The sequence below is a fragment of the Leptodactylus fuscus genome, chromosome 6, assembly GCF_031893055.1.
Source record: "Leptodactylus fuscus isolate aLepFus1 chromosome 6, aLepFus1.hap2, whole genome shotgun sequence".
In the NCBI taxonomy this organism is placed as follows: Eukaryota; Metazoa; Chordata; class Amphibia; order Anura; family Leptodactylidae; genus Leptodactylus; species Leptodactylus fuscus.
In genome coordinates this window covers 45408821-45430115 of record NC_134270.1, presented here as the reverse complement: position 1 = coordinate 45430115, position 21295 = coordinate 45408821, and the positions used below count along the sequence as shown (strand labels likewise).

Genomic DNA, 21295 nt, shown 5'->3' with positions numbered 1-21295 from the left:
GGCTGTTTAGAGGCTCCCTCCACCATGAATTTGCCCAAACTGGGCTGTTTAGAGGCTCCCTCCACCATGAATTGGTCCAAACTGGGTTTTTTAGAGGCTCCCTCCACCATGAATTGGTCCAAACTGGGCTGGTTAGAGGCTCCCTCCACCATTAATTGGTCCAAACTGGGGTGGTTAGAGGCTCCCTCCACCATTAATTGGTCCAAACTGGGCTGGTTAGAGGCTCCCTCCACCATTAATTGGTCCAAACTGGGCTGGTTAGAGGCTCCCTCCACCATTAATTGGTCCAAACTGGGCTGTTTAGAGGCTCCCTCCACCATTAATTGGTCCAAACTGGGCTGTTTAGAGGCTCCCTCCACCATGAATTGGTCCAAACTGGGTTTTTTAGAGGCTCCCTCCACCATGAATTTGCCCAAACTGGGCTGGTTAGAGGCTCCCTCCACCATGAATTGGTCCAAGCTGGGTTTTTTAGAGGCTCCCTCCACCATGAATTTGCCCAAACTGGGCTGGTTAGAGGCTCCCTCCACCATGAATTGGTCCAAGCTGGGTTTTTTAGAGGCTCCCTCCACCATGAATTTGCCCAAACTGGGCTGGTTAGAGGCTCCCTCCACCATGAATTGGTCCAAACTGGGATGGTTAGAGGCTCCCTCCACCATGAATTTGCCCAAACTGGGCTGTTTAGAGGCTCCCTCCACCATTAATTGGTCCAAACTGGGCTGGTTAGAGGCTTCCTCCACCATGAATTTGCCCAAACTGGGCTGTTTAGAGGCTCCCTCCACCATGAATTGGTCCAAACTGGGTTTTTTAGAGGCTCCCTCCACCATGAATTTGCCCAAACTGGGCTGTTTAGAGGCTCCCTCCACCATGAATTGGTCCAAACTGGGCTGGTTAGAGGCTCCCTCCACCATGAATTGGTCCAAACTGGGCTGGTTAGAGGCTCCCTCCACCATTAATTGGTCCAAACTGGGCTGGTTAGAGGCTCCCTCCACCATGAATTGGTCCAAACTGGGTTTTTTAGAGGCTCCCTCCACCATGAATTTGCCCAAACTGGGCTGTTTAGAGGCTCCCTCCACCATGAATTGGTCCAAACTGGGCTGGTTAGAGGCTCCCTCCACCATTAATTGGTCCAAACTGGCCTGGTTAGAGGCTCCCTCCACCATGAATTGGTCCAAACTGGGCTGGTTAGAGGCTCCCTCCACCATGAATTTGCCCAAACTGGGCTGTTTAGAGGCTCCCTCCACCATTAATTGGTCCAAACTGGGCTGGTTAGAGGCTCCCTCCACCATGAATTTGCCCAAACTGGGCTGTTTAGAGGCTCCCTCCACCATGAATTGGTCCAAACTGGGTTTTTTAGAGGCTCCCTCCACCATTAATTGGTCCAAACTGGGCTGGTTAGAGGCTCCCTCCACCATGAATTGGTCCAAACTGGGCTGGTTAGAGGCTCCCTCCACCATGAATTTGCCCAAACTGGGCTGTTTAGAGGCTCCCTCCACCATTAATTGGTCCAAACTGGGCTGGTTAGAGGCTCCCTCCACCATGAATTTGCCCAAACTGGGCTGTTTAGAGGCTCCCTCCACCATGAATTGGTCCAAACTGGGTTTTTTAGAGGCTCCCTCCACCATGAATTGGTCCAAACTGGGCTGGTTAGAGGCTCCCTCCACCATGAATTGGTCCAAACTGGGCTGTTTAGAGGCTCCCTCCACCATGAATTGGTCCAAACTGGGTTTTTTAGAGGCTCCCTCCACCATGAATTGGTCCAAACTGGGCTGGTTAGAGGCTCCCTCCACCATGAATTTCCCAAAACTTGGCTGTTTAGAGGCTCCCTCCACCATGAATTGGTCCAAACTGGGCTGGTTAGAGGCTCCCTCCACGATGAATTTCCCAAAACTTGGCTGTTTAGAGGCTCCCTCCACCATGAATTGGTCCAAACTGGGCTGGTTAGAGGCTCCCTCCACCATTAATTGGTCCAAACTGGGCTGGTTAGAGGCTCCCTCCACCATGAATTGGTCCAAACTGGGGTTTTTAGAGGCTCCCTCCACCATGAATTTGCCCAAACTGGGGTGTTTAGAGGCTCCCTCCACCATGAATTTGCCCAAACTCTGCTGGTTAGAGGCTCAATCCACCCTGATTTTCAAAACAAATGTTGGTGCCAACCTCAACTTACTACAAGGGCCAAATTCACTGCTGGTGACAAGCTCTCCTCACTGCAAGTGCCAAATACACATGTTTCAAGGTGTTTTCCTACTGTCAGAGAGGTGGTATTGAGTGTGTAAAGTGTGTAGTTGTTAGGCTGTGATGTTGGGGTAATAGAGGGTCTTTGGTGTGTTAGATGCCCCCAGACATGCTTCCCCTGCTGTCCCAGTGTCATTCCAGAGGTGTTGGCATCATTTCCTGGGGTGTCATAGTGGACTTGGTGACCCTCCAGACACGGATTTGGGTTTCCCCCTTAACGAGTATCTGTTCCCCATAGACTATAATGGGGTTCGAAACCCGTTCGAACACACGAACATTGAGCGGCTGTTCGAATCGAATTTCGAACCTCGAACATTTTAGTGTTCGCTCATCTCTAGTCCTTAGCTGTAAACAAATTTGGTAAGAATTTGTGTCAAGATCTGTAAAGGTGCAGGGTCAGAGACTGATGGGGATTCTGTGTGTGGATCTCAGCAGTGGAATCTTCTCAGCTTATAAAGGGGTTTACCAGGATCACAATACTGATTGTCTATCCTAAGACAAGGCCATCAATATCCAATTGATCAGAGTCTGACTTGTGACTTGTGTTTTTTGTAGGGGACAGAGCTGCATAACCGGGCACAGCCACTACTAATTGTGTGGTGTGCAGGTGTATGGAGCAATATAAGCAATAAAGAGGCCACAGTGCTTGTCTGAGTGCCGAAAGCCCTTAAAACAGCTGTAGGGTGCTGAAGTTGGCACCTGCCAATCTGATACTGATGGCATATCCTGCAGAGAGGCTATTCATGTTGTAATCCTGGAAAGCCTCTTTAATGCCCACCTAACTCATGTGATGTAATGTCCATGAACACAAAAGTCATCCACTCAGGGCAAAACTCAAAATCTGCTACGTCTACTGCAGTGCCTGAAGGGGTGGCCAATGGCACAGGAACTCACTAAGAGATTTGTTGCGTCATGCAGCACCCCCTTACTAGACACAATGTATCATTTGTACCTGGAGTATTCCATTAAGTGGGATATATTACATATTATATAACTTGACAGTAAACGTAAGAGAGCGAATTTACATTTGTGTATGTAAAGTTTACTATAAAGATGAGCGAACACTATTCGAAACAGCCATTTCTAATAGCACACTCCCATAGAAATGAATGGAAGCGGCCGACACGCCGACTTTGCCGGCAGCCGGCCGCTTAACCCCCCGTGTGCCGGCTCTGTCCATTCATTTCTATGGGAGCGTGCTATTTGAAATGGCTGTTTCGAATAGCGTTCGCTCACCTCTATTTACTAACTATCCATATAACATATCTAATACAAAGCTATACCTTTGACTTCCCATCCAGTAACATATCAGATCAATATCATGGCAGGACTTTGCAAGAAGGGAAAAAGTGCTTTCTTCTTCATTCCTCCAGTTTCCTCGCACAAATGAATGAGCAAAATGCCAATATCCAACCTTCATACATAGGTCACAAAACAAAATAAAAACAAACATATCAGTACAATAGATTTATTACAGGCCAAGTATAACTTAGGCTACATTCACATCTGCGTCAGGGTCTTTGTGCAAAGCTTCTGGAACAGTCTGCCTACAACGGTGGATGAATAATTCCTACAGATACAACTTTTTGTCTGGTGATGTTAGAAAGAAAGCAACTTGTACCCGATGAACCAAATAATAGTCAATTGTGTCCCTGGTGATCCATTGTTGTCGTCATTAGACGGATCTGTCAATGAGAGCTGAGCTGTAGTACTGGTGCCAGTGTCTTTCACAGATCCATTGATTTGAATTAACATCTTCAGTCCAGAAAATAGACAGAACAAGACATGCTTCAGTTTTTTTATTTCAGAACCAAGCACTTTGATTTTGGTCTATTCAGACCAGTTTTTTTTTCCAAGTGCCCATGTGTTGTCCAAGGAAAACACTGACAGCACAAGGACAATAACCATAGGCTTTGCTCCCTTGCACATGACAATATGTATGGTCAGTATGCTATCTCGTACACGTGGCCGTGAATTACATGGACATGTGCAGGCTGACAGTCTAGGCCGCAAAATATGGAACCGGTCCTATTCCTGACCGATTTTGCAGCCCTGCTTCTGTGGCTCCTATTCATTGAATGAAAGGGACCGTGGAAGTATGACTGATACACGGGCGACATCTGTGTGTCCCCCGTGCGCCTCTTGTGACGTTCATTAATGGCCGTTGGTTAGCACACATCGTGTGCAACTAGCTTTACAGAGACATTCTCCATTATTGATTCTGGATGGGGGTTCTGTTATTTCTACAATGAGCTCTCACATTAACCAAGTGATGCCCAAGTTGCAATTCCATAAAGTGTGGTGCAGATTGTATGACCATGGAAGGAGGTTGAAAGCTCAAAAACCTCTTTAGGCCTCATTTACCTTAGCAACGCAAGGTAAATTAAAGAAAAATGGTGCTGAGGGGCGAAAAATGTAAATGGAAAAAGACTCTTATTTCTGTACATTTACATGAATCATGACTGATGGAAGTTTCCTCTATGATTCCCTTTTAATTAGACTCTTACATGTCAACAGTCTCCCGGTGAAATACTCACAGGCTCCATGTGTTGAATGTGTACGATATCTCCGATAACACCAGAATCTAACAACTCCTAAAAATAGGGACAAAACGGATTAATGAGGTCTACTGAGATGCAGCAGGCAGTCAGCGCTTCTAGATCATCTTTTATAATGAGGATGTTTTACCTTAGAGACGTATCAGGATGTCAAATCCTTTATCTAAATATTATTCTGGTGAATCACTACAGCTGGAATATACCGCCATATTAGCGCTCAGTATAGTACATTTACTAGGTCCAAAGGAAAAGCATGTCCACAAGAAGCAACCATTGCCCACATTCAGAACATTACAAGACTTTGTAACATTAATTACTTGTGTAATCCTAATAATATTATAAATGTGAAAGTTTGTGTTGAAAGGATTTGAATGAAATATGGCACATAGATAGATTGTAACCTCGATTAACATATAGGCTACTTTTTATCCCGGTAAATGACATGGCTTTACGACTGTTATGAATTTATGTTCACATACTATATTATACTGCTTAGCACTTCTGATAAAGCCAGGTCTGTTATCTCTATATGTAAACACTCAGCTAACCCTCAGTGGTTTGTGTACATACACTTGCATATTATCTGTTCAGCTCCAGGCAACATGCTGACACACTGGATGGGAAAACACCTTTAATCCAAATTAGCAGTTTACTACTTTTAAACATGCCGGGAAAAAGAAAATCTAATTTATTGCAAAACTCTAAAACAACGACAGCTATGAAGGAAGCCAGAAGTCAACAAAATTCTCCTCAAGCGCAGATGACAGGGATCATCGGTGCCAACAACACACTCATTATATGGCGTCCCAGCAAGCTGCTGAGATGCCAAAACAATCACGGGCACAGCACAAGGAACAAGTTTAGTGGCAGGCCAGCTTGACAGCTGCCAAAACGCCGGAGCAGGTGGATTATCAACGCCAACAACACGCTCATTATATGGCGTCCCAGCGAGCTGCTGAGATGCCGGAACAATTACAGGCACGGCTTGAGGAATAAGTTCAGCAGCAGGACAGCTTAAGAGCTGCTGAAACGCCGGAGCAACCAAACCATCGATGGCAGCAATTTGCTGAATGTAGGCGGATCATCGATGCCAACAATACACAAATGAAGTCACGGGCAGAGGCTAATTGGTCAATATATGATTAATATTTAGCATTATTTAGCAGTTTTCCCATCTGAAAGCTCTATCTCCCTGAACTGCTGGATGGAAAAAAGATGCTATAAACTGCACACCGTGTGTAGAGGAGAAAGTGTTCCATAACGTTCTCTCATTCTCAAAAGTCAGAAACTCAAGTCAAGCATTAAAGGGGTTATCCTGAGGATAGGCCATAAATATATGATTGATAAGGGGCTGACAACTGGCCCCTGACAGATCATCTGTATGGAGTAGCTTCTGGCACGCTTCTTGTAAACAATAAGAAAGCTCTGTCCACTGTATAGTGACCCAGCGCCTTTGCTACAGCTAAGCTCCCACTGATTTCAATGTAAAGGGGCCGGGACGCTAGACAATGGATGGTGTTTTCTGCTTCTGGAAATGTATTGTGTATTGGTTGGGTGTCAAAAGCAGCTCTGTACAGGTGATCGGTACGGGGCTCTGGTATCAGCCCCTTATTAATCATATATGTATGGCCTATCCTGAGGTTAGGCCATAAATAAAATAAGCCCAGTCACCACCTTTAAGGTTATGTAACTTACTAATATATTTTGTGCATCAATTTGTCACGATTTTCAAGATCTTAGCTTGTAGTTAGTGAATGGAGACCATTTTGAGGAGAAAAATCTATCCTGTCCATGTCATGTTATTACACAGGTTCATGGTCTCCTGAGGTCAAAACTGGCAATACACATAGCTCATGCCAGCCTATGCTGATGCCTATTATTCCAGCCTCATAACCACCCCCATAGAAGTAGATTCCAGTGTTTTATATGGAACATATTAACTAGATAATATAGTAATGACATTAATCCTTTACAGACCGCAAACTGATCCTGGCATTTAATAACAGGGAACGCAACTAACAGTGCAAAGGTCGACAGTCAAGGAGGAAAGATCACACCATAATTCCCTGTGCACCTGCCCATTAGTCAGAACGGATCCTATCAGGATAAACAAACAACAAGTATATAATGCAAGAAGATTTATATAGCTAGCCACATATAGGCTGTATTCACACAGAGTAACAACCAACCAAATTTATCCATCAAATAATAAATAAATAACCTCAAAACTAATTCAACTAAACAACAACAAAAATTGAGGAATCCAAAAAAATAATAAAAATATATATATATTTATTGAAAAAGCAATAAAAAACATACAAAACTTATAACATACAATGGAGGGCAACACAGAGGGGTCCGACTGTAGAAAAACAGTCCGACAGAACCGTACCCCTCTCACTATTGATGAACCAGAGAGTTTCTCCCTATATGAGTTTCTCCTGATGAAGCCACGCTAAGGCGAAACGCGCGTCGGGGTGTCTTGGTTCCCTCACTCTTGTTGTTCCGGGGTTAACCCCTTATGGTTTACTTACACTGCCAAAATGTCTTTGGGTATGTATTGATTTTGGACCTATGACTTTCATTGTTATACCTCCTATTCACCTCTTAAACTAGTTACTCCTCATTATACGTATAATATACCCCAATTTTGGGGATTGTGTTATAGGGGTTATACTCCTTTGGAGGTTTATATGTATATTTTTATGCACTTTGTTTATTATACATATGTGCATTATATTGGTGCAGTGTATTTATTTATTTCTATAAGGGATTGATTAATTAGGATTATACACCATATATATAGGGAGAAACTCTCTGGTTCATCAATAGTGAGAGGGGTACGGTTCTGTCGGACTGTTTTTCTACAGTCGGACCCCTCTGTGTTGCCCTCCATTGTATGTTATATGTTTTGTATGTTTTTTATTGCTTTTTCAATAAATATATATATTTTTATTATTTTTTTGGATTCCTCAATTTTTGTTGTTGTTCACACAGAGTAACGCCAGGCGTTTTTTGTGTGCTTTTTGCACATAGCGCCGCGTTAACGCTGCGTATACGCGGCGTTAACGGCGCGCTATTTTGCGGTGGCGTTGACCGGCGTTAACACGGTGCTAACACGGCGCTATGTGCAAAAAACACAAAAAAAACGCCTGGCGTTACTCTGTGTGAATACAGCCATACAGAGGTTTCCTTCCTAAACTTTCCTCTTGGCGAGCAATATCTGAAGATGAATGGGATGAGATGACCCAAGTTTTTGGTGCATGTTCCAATATGACTTTGTAAAAGTTGCATTATTTAACAAAAAACTAGAAAAGAGTTGCTAAACATAGAAAAATGGCGGCGCTGCGGTGCCTGCCCCGCCCATATTTTCCACCTATTTTGGTCCTGTCCCTCCCTAGTTCCCTTCTGGTGCCAGGTTCAGGACCTCCTGGATCGAGTGATGGGGGAACGTTTTCCCCTTTCTCCTAGGACATTTCTACTTCATCTCCCACCTGTCAAGTTGAGCATGCCTGCCCTTCGTCTCTTTTTATCTCTTTTGACGCCTGCTAGATGTCTGATAGCCAAGTATTGGCGCCAACCGGCCCCCCATCCCTAGAAGAACTATACTGCAGGATCAGGAATGCGCGCTCTCTGGAATACTTAACCGCTGTCCTTAATAATGAGGAGGAGCGGTTTCACGCCATTTGGAATCTGTGGGACGCTTTCTGGGCAACTCAGACTATTTGAATCAATGGTCTATTGAACTCTCCCTGTCTTTCCTTACTGGTGTTCTCCATCTGTCTCCTGTCTTGTCCTGTCTTTGTCTACTGTTGTCCCCCTTGTCTTTCTGACGCTAGGTTCACACTAGCGTTCGGTCTCCGTTCTGTGGTTTCCGTCTTCTGCATGCAGAAGACAGAAAGCTGTCAGACCGGGTCCGGCCGTGAGCAGTGGTGAGCGTTTTATGCTCTCCGCCGTGAAACCGTTTTTTTTTAAACCGGACACAGAGTACTGCATGTCCGACTCTGTGTCCGGTTTAAAAAAAATGGTTTTGCGGCGGAGAGCATAAAACGCTCACCGCCACCCATGGCCGGACATCTTTCAAACCCATTCAAATGAATGGGTGAAAAAGAGTCCTGCAGGTTTCCGTCTCCTGCCTCTGCTTTGTGCAGGAAACTGAAACCTGCAGAACGGAGACCGGGCGCAGATGTGAACGAGCCCTGATTGTGTAATGTGTTTTTGTTTGTTTTGATGACCTATGTTGATTTCATTATCGCATTTGCACTGTCCCCTTAATGGCATTCTCCCTTTTTTTGTTTGTTCTCTTTTTTTTTAAATAATGCTGGTTATCAAACCTGTTGTACCTTTTATTGTTAAAAATTCCTTAAATAAACAATTAGAAAAAAAAAAAAACATAGAAAAATGTCTGCAAGCGAGGATAATGAAAATGCGACTCAAGAAAGTTACCTTTACTTTCCTGGAAACTGGATGATATCGCATGACATGTCCTACAGCCAGTATGACGCCATTTTCTTTGCAAGCGTTCACTATTTCACAACAGTCTTCAGGGGTGACCTAATGGGACATAAGGGAAAAAAAAGTATATGCATTGCTTCCGAACTCATGTATATAATAAAAAAAATAAAAGAAAACCACAGACACTGCTCCTTGGTGTATAATAACAGTGTAATGTGCGGAGTCTGGTGAAGGTGTGTAAGGGAAATCGCTGCACTATACTATGCTTGCAAAGAAACTCCCTGAAATGTCAACTTTCCAAACCAGACTCAATTTTTGGATGCAAACTCTGTTTTGCAGAACATTTACATTATATATTATCAGGGGCTTGGGGGCAATGTGTGGCTATAGGTAGCGCCGCACCTCCCATGAGGCGACCTGAAGCGACCGCTTTAGGCGGCGCTATGCCAGGGCCCGGGGGGGGGGGGGGGGGGCGGCATTTTTGCTTACCTAAGCCAGTCCAGGACAAGCTGTCCTGGACTGGCTTAGCGTCACCGTCTCGGCAGCCCGGCACGGGAAGCGAGCGGTGGATTGGGGAGGCCCTGTGAACGCAGCGCTGCTCCAGCGGCCTCCCCTCACGCTCAGGCAGAGAGCAGGTCCTCTCCCTGCCTGCTCTCCGCCTGCTAATGCCGCTCTGCCACGCCCCCCTTCGCTCTGCCCCCTTCTCCCGGGGGGGGGCGGCTTTCTGTCATCCGCCGCAGGCGCCAAAAAAGGTAGATTTACCCCTGGCTATAGGGCCCCACATAAGTGGCCCACCAACTCCTGGTAGTTGCAAATACTACTGTACACTAGTTGTACTAAAGCATATCACTAGCAGTTATAATATGGGTCTTTTCATATTACTCCATTATACTGGTAAAGTGTAGTTGTTGTTTCACAATTTTTCCTATATATGGATAGGTATGCTGAACATTTGTAATATACTTTATTAACCTATTGCACAATCTTTTAGCATATGAGCTTCCTTTATACTTTCCATTCCTAACACTCCTGACTCTGGTTCAAAAAATCTGCAGCAAAATGTGCAACAAAAAGAGTTGCGTTTCCACAATGTGGGGCCTTAACCAAGTGGTTTCCTTATTTTTGTTAGCAGTACTGGTAGCATATGAAAGCCGAAATTCTCAGCTTTGAAATGACACCAGGAGGACTTTTCTAGGTGATATAAAACTGGAGCTATAGCTATTTGATATAACACCCCCCCCCCTCAATTGGCATTCACTATATCTATATAAATCACCAATGTTGGGTAAGGAACAAATCTTCCTAGTAAAGCTTAGTTAGGGAGCCTTCACACGGAGTAACGTGCAGCGTGATCTGGCACGTATACAGCGTATCAGAGTTTGCGCGCCGTAAAAGCTCCCATTGATTTCAATGGGAGTTAGGATCGTATACGCCGCGTTATTTTGCGGCCGTGATTTTGCGGCCATTGACTTCCTTTTTAAGGAACCCATTGAAGTCAATGGGAGGCTTTTTTTTCACCACCGAATCTCCGTGTGAATGCACCCTAAGATTAATTTTAACTATGGTTATCCAGAATTTAGTTTTTTCCCTTTTTTTAAATAAAGAGGAAAATATAAAAAGAGATTTTATGTTATGAGCACAAGGTCCCTTCAGGAACGATTTTACTTCTGCAATCTACGTACATGTATACGGAGACTACAATAGTCCCTTTATATGCTGGGAATGTCGGACTAGTAATGGGCCATCTGTTGTTTGTAGCATTTACTTAATTAATGGAAATCTCACCCACAATAAAATGCAGCAGAACAGTCCTTTGAACCTTATGGTAAAATGATGAGGCCTATTCTTTGTGAGTCCATTATGTGTCTAAGGCCGGAAACACAAAGTGGGGGGAATTCATCATTCCCTCTACACCAGAAAGCCGGCGTAGAGGGATGATATCGAGCTGCCCTTTCTTGCACCAAATGTACACCTTCAGCAGCGATCTGCACCTTGTCCGCCACATTCTGCAGGGTGGAGATCGGGACAAGCCAAGACGGGGATGTCTCAGCCTGGCTGATATAGTAATAGTCAAGCAAATTTCGTGGCACCATGCAGTCTATGCCACTTCCTAGCTGACATAGATTTCCATTCTGGCACAGGTATGTCCGACAGATTTAGTCCTTGTGCCAGTTTGGCCATGGAAAAAAAGGCGGTATTTTACAGTCACTGAAAATCTACCAAATCCCATCCACACATTGCGAAAAAGATATCCATTGTGGTTTCGGAAATCGCAGCATGTGAATTACACCTAAAAGAAACGCCAGAGGTTTCCCTATAGATATAGTTGAACAAGAAAGTCCATTTTCTGTTAAAAGCACTGTGCGTTTTTGCTTCGGCCTGCTATGGGGGTTTGGAACACTTCATCCAATTGCACTGTACTGTACACTGCAGTTCAGAAATTGCACCACAAATCCGCGACAAATCCAGAATGTGTGAACACTGTACAAATGTGAGAGAAAAACAAGCATGGCATGTTCTACCAAATACATAGAGGTAGGACCAAAAGCAGTGGATCCAGAAGGCCTCATTTATCACACTGTCTACGTTACTCAGTCACGGTGTGATCCCTCATTTTCCACAGCAGAATAAGAACTAGAAACTGAGTTTTCACTGGTTGCCGGCAGCTATACAGACCGCGTTCCTGTGAGGCAGTTTCGAAAAATGAGGCCTAGAATAATTTCTGATTACCGTATATGTCAGGGAATGAAAAAAAATCTGATATAGATCTAACCAATAGGTGGCAGTATAGGTGATGCAGCATGTAAAAGGGGATTACCTAATCTGCTATGGCCAGAGAATCTCTAATTTTTCTCTAAAATTGCAAAGATTACAAAAAAGTGCATAATATAATTACTTACAGCCATGGGCTTTTCCAGAAGAATATGATATCCCTTCTTTGCAAATGCTATAGCTGGATCCTGGAAACAGACAATGTAGACATAAATATACAAAGATACAGTTAAAGAAACAAAGCAGCACCAAAGGTCTAAAAATATGGGCATGATAAAGTGTGTTAGAGAAGAACGATGTCTACTGTAAGGTATGGGTATAGGTATGGGTGCGGCCTATTGAAAGCCGATATAGCTGATAATAAAGAAAAAACTAAAATCATCAGCGTCATAGGTGGACCCTGCAAGGAAAAGTCTCCAAGTTAAAGAATGAAGAAGAATGACATTAAGAAGAGTGACACAACACTTTCACGCCAGCAAGTTGTAGGGTCACAGGTCACAGACCTTACTAATAACATCTTGTGACATGGCACAGGTTTTAGGGGGAAGACCCCATGCATGAACCCATGACTGAGTGCGCATCCGATGTGGGGCCAAGTTTGCAAAAGAGGACACGGTGACATGTCAGTGCATTCTGTGATTCATTCACGTCTATGCGGGATTCTGATTTGTTCTGATGACGAGAAGCAAGATAGGACCTGCTCTATAGTCATCTGTGTCATTGGAACGGATCGGAAGCCCCCATAAACCTGAATGCATCACAGAATGCACTGGGATGACACTAGGATGTCACACGGACTTGCATCCTGCTGAAGACTCGGCCCCACATTGGATGCCCTCTCAGTCATGGCGTCTTAGGCTGAGGCCACAAGTTGCCACAGAGCTGTATTTTTTTATGCAGATTTCGATGTGTTTTTTCGAGCCAGAGCCAAAAGTGGATTTAGCAGAAGTAAGACATACAAGAGCTTCCTACATATTACTGAATCCTTTTGAAACCACTCTTGGCTTTGGCTCATAAAACCACAGCAAAATCTGCAGCTTTTCTACAATGTCTGGCCTTAAGGCTGAGCATGTTATGGCGGATGTCATTACAGAGCACCAGATGGCGACCATTTCAGCCTCCACCTCCATCATTCAGGCAGCTGTTAGTAATGTCTGGGGCAGGATAAGAGGAGAATCTGCACAGAGCTCCATGGAAAAGATCTAAGTAATTCATTATGTTTTATTTACATGTCACAGCTACTATATGGTGGATATTATATATTATATATGGCGGAGAGGTAATGAGCCTTACAAAGTGTGGCGACTATTGGGGACTGTATTATAAAGTGTGGGGGACACTAGGGAAAGTATTATAATGGGGGGACTAGGGAGAGCTTTATAAAGGGTTGGGCCCATGGGGTCTACATTATAAAGGGGTCCCAATGGAGAGAGCATTATAACGGCATCTAAAGAATAATGAATGTCCATATTGATAACCAATGTATGTATGGTGACAAAACCACAGACTCTGTAGTGGAAATGTGTACAGATTCTCATGTTTACAATGCAGCATGTAAAGGATTATCAGTAAAATATTTTTATCATACTAAGAGAGATTGTAAGCCCCTCATAGATTGTAAGCCCCTCATAGATTGTAAGCCCTCGCGGGCAGGGCCCTCTACCCCACTGTGCCAGTCGGTCATTGTTAACATTGTATCTACCTGTATATTCTGTGTATTGTTTGTAACCCCCAAATGTAAAGCACCATGGAATTAATGGTGCTATATAAATAAATAATAATAAATAATAATAATAATAATAATAATTTAGTTTTTTGCTTTTGCAAATATTTCCAAACAATGACTAGAAAAACGTAAAGTAATATATTGTTACATGTATTTATTAGATTTAGGAATATTATAAAAAATAAATAACTGTACAATGCAATGAAATCCCAACACACAAAACTGGTGCATGTAAAGGTAGCCTAAGAATGACAATGGTTGTTCTAGGGTCGCTAGTGCAGGTGCAGGGTTGGGGGTTGTCGAATACATTTGTGTGCCATCTGGTTGGCATTTCACAAGAGGAGATGTATTAAGGTCACCCTGGGAGATGGAAGATATGAAAGGGAATTTGGCCTACAGCAGATGCTCATAGTGCACCCAGTGAGAAGTGCAGGGGCCTCATTACAAAGCCTCCTCCTTGCACCTGCCTTAGCATCATGACTAATACGTGGGGCTAGATTTCTGTACATATACCTTATGTAATTTGTCCGGGGTTGCGATTATCACTGCATCAGCAAATTTTTCAAGTTTTGCAGCTTCTCTCCAGTCTGCAGAAAAAGCATTTATTATTTGGCTATCCGTAAAATATTTTGCGTTACAATGCACGAGTCAGCAAAGCTAAATACAAGTCCACTTGATGGCAGCTATGATATAAGTCGCCTCTGTTCACATTTGCATCAGACTACACTGCAAGAATATAGTAAACGGTGCTAGTTTTTACAATGAAAATGGTGTTTGGGGTAAGAAAAAGGAGTTTGTTGGGTGCGGCTGGTGACTGTTATGTATCAGATTCAACACAGTATTGTAATCTCTGTTACAAAAAAAAAAGCTAATGTGTCTTACTTGACTTTAGTTTACAAGGAGGAAAACTCTGTGTTCACATGTTGTCATTGTATTGTAGGTAATAGATTGATGCAGAACAGCCACAACACATGAATATAGGCCATACCTCCCAACTTTTGAAGAACAGAAAGAGGGACAAAATGTGCAGCACGCTATGCATGCCGCTGCTAATTTAGCTCCGCCCAGTTTTATATTGACTCCGCCCATTCTCATTCATTTTTCATGTGCACATTCTCCACATTATAATGCTCCCTTCCAACTGCCCCACAGTATTAAGTCCCTCTCCTGTTGCCCCAGTTTAAATTAGAGGGGACATGAAACTGGAGCAGCTGGAGGGGGACATTAAACAGTGGTAATAGTTGGAGGGGGACAATAAATTAATGGCAGATGAAGTGGGACATTAAACTGGGGGCAACTACATGGGGATATTAAACTTGGGCAGCTGGAAGGGGACATTAATCCGCAGGGGTAGCTGGACAGTGACATTAAACTGGGGGCAACTAGAGGCATACAGGTCCCCTTCCAGCTACTCCCCGGTTTAATGTCCCCCTCCAGTTGTCCCCAGTTTAATGTCCCCCCTCAATCTCTGCCCCAGTTTCATGTCCCCCCTCCATCTCTGCCCCCAGTTTCATGTCCTCCCTCCATCTCTGCCCCTAGTTTCATGTCCTCCCCTCCATCTCTGCCCCCAGTTTCATCTCCGCTCCCTCATATCTGCCCCTTAGTTTCATGTCATCCCCCCCCATCTGCGCCTAGTTTCATGGGCCCCCTTCATTATGTTCCCCCCTCAATTTGCCCTCAAGGTTTAACATGAAAAATAGAGATACTCACCTTCCCTTGATCCCCTGCAGCTTTGTCTGCAGTCTCACTCACGGAGTTGTAGGTGCGATGTGAATTATGTCATTACATCGCGCCTATACCTCCAGGAGCTGGAGCACAGCGGTAAAAAAGAAGCTGATGACATCTCCTACTTCACTCGCCTGTGTATTCAACTTGTCTGCGTCCTCCGGACAAACCTCCCACCGACTGGAACCACAGGACACAACCTGGAATAGGGGAATGTCCCACAGAATCCGGGACTGCGGAGGGGCCACACGGTGGCTCAGTGGTTAGTCCTGGTGTTCAAATCCCGCCAAGGGCATAAAACCATCTGCAAGGAGTTTGTATGTTCTCCCCGTGTTTGCATGGATTTCCATCCCATATTCCAAAAAAGACATAATGATAGGGAAAAATGTACATTGTGAGCTCTATGTGGGGCTCACAATCTACATTAAAAAAAAAAAAAAAAAAATCCGGGACTGCGGGACAGGACCCTGAATCCGGGAATGTCCAGCAGAATCCGGGACAGTTGGGAGATATGACAGTCTTAGGCCAAGGCTTAGGCCTGGGATCTGTTACGGTTCACCCGAATTTATTCGAAAAATGATGCTATGCTGCCATGACTCAGTTATGAGCAGAATTCATAACAAGTGTGCACTGAGCCCTATACAATGGAACAATACAGAAGATACTGTATATTTTGCCAATGTCAAATTAAAATGGACTGGAATTTAACAATAATGCAAATGATAGGGAAACCACAATTCTCAGGTTACTTTATGCCTCAGGAACAGTAAAGAGGATTCCAGGTGACTGAACTTGCATCCTTTCAGGTAAGGAGGTTAGGTGGTGTAACCCGCAGTCATTCACAACAGACATTTCTATGTACAATTCTAAGTATACTTACCATCAAAATATTTATCTTCATCTATACGATGCATCATCTTAATGGTTTCTTTGGCAGGTGACAGGGGATCGGCAACTCCGACAATCTGGCAATAAATATGGAAATAAAATAAGAGAGATTTCTTTTATAATAATCCAGATAATCCGGAAAATCTGATAATCTGGCCCTTGTTCCCAGCACAAAACTGCAATATTGTATGAGATTACATAAAATCAGAAGCAGAAAACTATACAAGGATAAATAAGTAGGAAATTCAGCTGAGTAGAAATCTGAAAGGCTGAGGCTGTGGTCCCACACTGCAGAAACACAGCTTTTAAGGTCCCATTCACAAGGGGCCTAGGATGGCGTATTTTGGTCCTTATTTTGACGCAGGAAGCCGAATCAGAATAGGACCAAAATGTGCCTGATGCAACTGTCACAGCTTCCGACAGTCGTGGCTTCCCGCTCTGGAGTAGGCCCAAATGAATGGCCTCGAGGCGGACGCCGGGGCTGAATGAGCCATGGAATCCACCTGAAGAAAGGGCAGCTTTCCACTTTTTTCCACAAGCGAGAACAAACCGCTAACGGGAAAAATAATGCTAACAGTCTGCATAGACTTCTATTGTGAGGGGGTAGATTTTGAGGAGGATTCAGCGCCAAAATCCGCCCCCTCTTGCCCCATATGTGTGAACGAGCCCTTATGGTGCAGATTTTGAGCCAAATCCAGGAGTGGATTAAGCAGTATGTAGAAGTATAAGAACTTCCTATGTATTTCCCATTCCTATCATAGTCATCCTTGGCTTTGGCTCAAAAAAACAGCAAAGTATGCAACAACAAAAAAAAATGTGTTTCCAGATCGTGGGGCCTTGGCCTGAATGTTATTGACCCTACTAGTTTTATACACTCATACCTCAACCTCCAATGGTGGCAGTTGCACAGCTGTCCCTGTACTGTAGTACCCATGTAGTCATGCCTTGGACATCAGTTTTCTGGACCAAAATGTTTGTCTCTTTTATGCTGTCCATGGCTTTGTGTGCGCCTTGCCATAAATGAGGCAAATCCTCCAGTGGCCCCGGGAATTGTCAAAATTGTCATACTAAATGTCAGTCTTAATAAATCCACCCAATGAGTGTGGGTGAACATGACAAAAGTGCAGTACCAGCTGCCGCCACACTCCTATGTGCTAGGTAAGGGGACAGAGCTCGGTTTCCAAACCAATCTATTGAACCCTGGGTGTAATGTCGGTGGAACACCAACCAAGCATAAATGAGTTACCTGTCCAAGTGTGAGACCCCCAAGAACCATGCACTGTTGGCTAAGATTCCCAGCTCCATACAAAAATATTAGGAAACCTAAATATACCCATTGTCTATTGGAAGATGTATACTTGTTTTGTAGTACTGCAGCATTCACACTGTCAGCACCCGCAGCAAACCTCTCTCGTAAACATGTCTGTTAAACCAAAGGAACTTATCGCTTCCTCTTTTTCGCTTCCGCTTGACATTATAAACAGCTCAAGGATATGTGGTGTAGCAGAGTACAAGAGGGGAGACATATGGCGACTCTCATTTATACCATACTACTTTTGTTGCAAAGCTGTACACATAAATCGCAGTCTCGTTGGGATACCAGGACCTAAGACTAGGTTTGTTATGTACTATACTATATGTCCTCTAATGGCCTTGTGGTTACTGTTGTATAGGCAAAACTATAGGTTTCCTGTATGAAAGGTAAGCACAGGAGAGCGTGCCCTATATCTTACTCAATGTGCTAGAGAACAACATGGGGCGATCATGGCATATCAAGGATCGTAGGCATTGAAAGGCACGATTAAAAAAACAAGACCAAGATGTCATCTCTCATTTATTCATTAAGAGCCCATGTATTACAATGATGTATTACCAATGATGGCTCAGTGGTGTTATCTATAGAGGTGTTATCTCATATTGTGATAATGTCTGTCTTAATGGTAATGTAAATGAGATGACTGCTTCAATGAGAATCCCTATACAACTAGCAAGTGTCGGTCTATGATTAGGCTTAGTGGCCATAGTGCGAATTGAAGGATATGATATATATTTAAATATATAGACAGATATGGAAATTTTAAAATAAAATCAACAATTTTTTAATACTAGAGGTTTCACATAAAATCTTAGTTTATATCATAGGCCAATTTTCCCTTTATGTCTATTTTTGGCCCCAGGGTTGACAGATGTAAATGACCTCTAATGCCAAGGAAAGGAAATAAAACACATAGAATGAGATTTTACATAATATAAGCAAATATTTTAGAAGTGAGGGGTGGTCTTCTTAGTGAGTGAACAGCTAGTATGGTGGGAACTATTGGGTGCATTATACCAATGGTCCAGATGATGTGAAGTTTGATGGTGGATCAAGTATGAAGCTGTCTAAATAATAATATAATAAATTTTATTTATATAGCGCCAACATATTCCGCAGCGCTGTACAATTTGTAGGGTTCAAATACAGACAGAAAGATACATTACAAAGAAAGTAATTTCACACAATGGACTGAGGGCCCTGCTCGCAAGAGCTTACAATCTATGAGGTAGAGGGGGTGACACAAGAGGTAGCAGGTGACCTGGACAAGTCATCTGGGTTTACAGTGGCTCTACAGGGTCACAATGGCTGTGCCACTAAATTGGCGTGAAAAATATCTCTATTAATACTACGGCAGCGCTGCTTTCTCTAGAATATTTCTGTCGCTTCCCCTTTCGTGTCACGGATTCTTCTGAAACCCTCAAAATGGCTTCCTCTGCTGTGTTATATCAGGCTCGGAGACATTTTGAGGGCTGTAAGAGCACCACCATGCACAAAAACCTCTGAAGCTTGTTGAATACGTCTTGTAAATCACAAAACCCATGCGGTTCCCTCTGAGCACGGAGGAGGGAGCTATTGTGCTACAGATCTCTGCCCTTTACTAAGTCCAATGTTATGTACAACGCCTCACATAAAAAGGCACCCACTAAAATTAAAGCCAGGGTTCTTGCCAAGGCCATTCTCTTTTTCCACAACAGCTCAGATCTGTCTATGGGGTTATTTTTACCACCTATAAATAAAGCCATCATGATTGACGCCGCGGCTACGCCCCAGTATTCCTCTCTATTCCAGAAATACGCATTGTTTCCTTAGGAGAAAAAAAATTCTGGTGAGAAGGGATTGGCTGCGGTCTCAGACTGGTTCCAGCCAGATAAAAGTCCCTGAATTTTTTTTTAGTTCTTTTTTAGACTTATCTCCCACTAAATCACCCTTGCCCTGTACTTCTAAAGGAACCAGGAAGACGCTGCTGGAATGAGCAGAAAATAACCTTGTAACTCATAAACCGGCCCTCGTTTTTGGGTTTATGCCTAGAAAACAACAAAGGATATTGCATCATGTTTTTTTTTTTTCCTTCCAGCTCGCAAACAGAGGACTCCGAGAGCTTTATATCCCTCCCACTTGCTGGAGACACAGTTGAAGTAGGATCCATTACAGCTCAGGCGAGGGGCACGTATTCAAGAAAGCACAGGAGAGAATTCAAGAACCGTCTGTGGCTATTCAGAGACTTGGAGAAGATGCAAGGTGCAATTTGAGCAGGAGACTATTATTATTTTAATCTATTTCTATTTTTTGGGGATTTACGGAGACCTGGAGAGATCATTTTTATCAATTTTCAATTTATTTTTTTTTATTATTAGAATTTTTTTTTTTTTTTATTCTACCCACAATTCTGATACTTTCTCTGCCAAGGACTTGAATGGTGTTGGGCCACATGTTTTAAGAGGTGATTTTTTTTGTGTGTATTTAATGCATTTTATGTAATTTGCAAATGTTCTATCTTTTTATTATATCTGGCGACTGCATTAATAAATTATTTTGGTATAAATTTTTATTAAACACTATCGGATATTTCTTAATGGATAGGTCATGGGGACACATAGTTTACTAGATGTCGTTGAACTCAGCATTAGAATAATAATATATTAAGTTTTAGAATAGATTTATTTTATTTGTTGATGACCGGATTGACTTTGTAGAAAGATTGTTGGTACCAGACGGGGTGGTTTGAGTATCTCGGAAACTTGAATTTTACAGAAATTTGTCGTAAGATTTACAGAAAATTACACACAAAAGAAAAAGGCGAATTGCAACTTTGTAAAAAAAAAAAAAAAAACCTTGTAAGTGAGAAAGATCACAGAAAAATGGCCGTACTGGATAAGGCAGACTGTAAATTGATCAAATAACCATATATTACAACAGTAGAGGGCAGAGGAGTATCTGGAGATATACAGCCAAACTTGGGGTGGATGAGCTATATCTATAAGCGGTTTCAAGATGTCTACAGTGGGCAGAGGCTCACAAAAACTGGACAGATGAGGAATCCCAATTCCTTGTATATCACTCAGAAGGTGGGGTCGTACTTTAGTATATGCCATACGAATGGTGTACTGGTATGCTACACATTGATACCACATGTACATTATTTACATGTCACAGTCCAGCTTGCTGCTGACCATATACTGTATATTGATGTGCTGCAACTATCGTCTACCATCTACTAGATTGCACGCCATGTCAAAAAGCGCTTATTCCACACATGTAACACAATGGACATATGTTCAATGGTCCCAAATCATCAATAGAGTACATTGTGGTAAAATGAGACTTGGCAGCATGGACGTGCCGCCTACAGTGATGAATCAGACTGTATCAACATGGTCTAAAATCCCTAAGTGAGGTTTCTAGGCACCTTGAATGATCCAGGCTGTCCTGGTGGTAAATCGGTTAATAGTGAATATGTCCTGCTGGTAAATGGGGTATTATTGAATACTATCATAGTGTCAAATGGGGTAATAATGAATACTGTAATGATGGTAAATGGAGTATTACTGAATATTGTTCTGGTGGTATATGGGGTAATACGAAATACAGCCTTGCTAGTACATCGGGTATCACTGGACTGGT

The 21295-nt window shown here is 43.1% G+C and overlaps 1 protein-coding gene across 3 annotated transcripts in view; it reads right to left on the bottom strand.

Moving 5' to 3' along the window:
* Window positions 1–21295, bottom strand: part of LOC142210582 (putative oxidoreductase YteT) — a 141989-nt gene that overhangs the window by 75877 nt on the left and 44817 nt on the right. The window contains exons 1-7 of one of the 3 annotated variants that reach the window (XM_075279852.1): window positions 19659–19708; window positions 16349–16433; window positions 14257–14330; window positions 12146–12205; window positions 9237–9344; window positions 4770–4826; window positions 3516–3646 (exon numbers count right to left, since the gene is read on the bottom strand). In XM_075279852.1, coding sequence (XP_075135953.1) covers window positions 3516–3646; window positions 4770–4826; window positions 9237–9344; window positions 12146–12205; window positions 14257–14330; window positions 16349–16433; window positions 19659–19670 — 527 coding nt within the window. In that variant the 5' untranslated portion in view covers window positions 19671–19708. Of the gene's footprint in view, window positions 1–3515; window positions 3647–4769; window positions 4827–9236; window positions 9345–12145; window positions 12206–14256; window positions 14331–16348; window positions 16434–19658; window positions 19709–21295 lie in introns of those variants that run through there. The other 2 variants (XM_075279851.1, XM_075279853.1) reach the window with 2 other exon arrangements.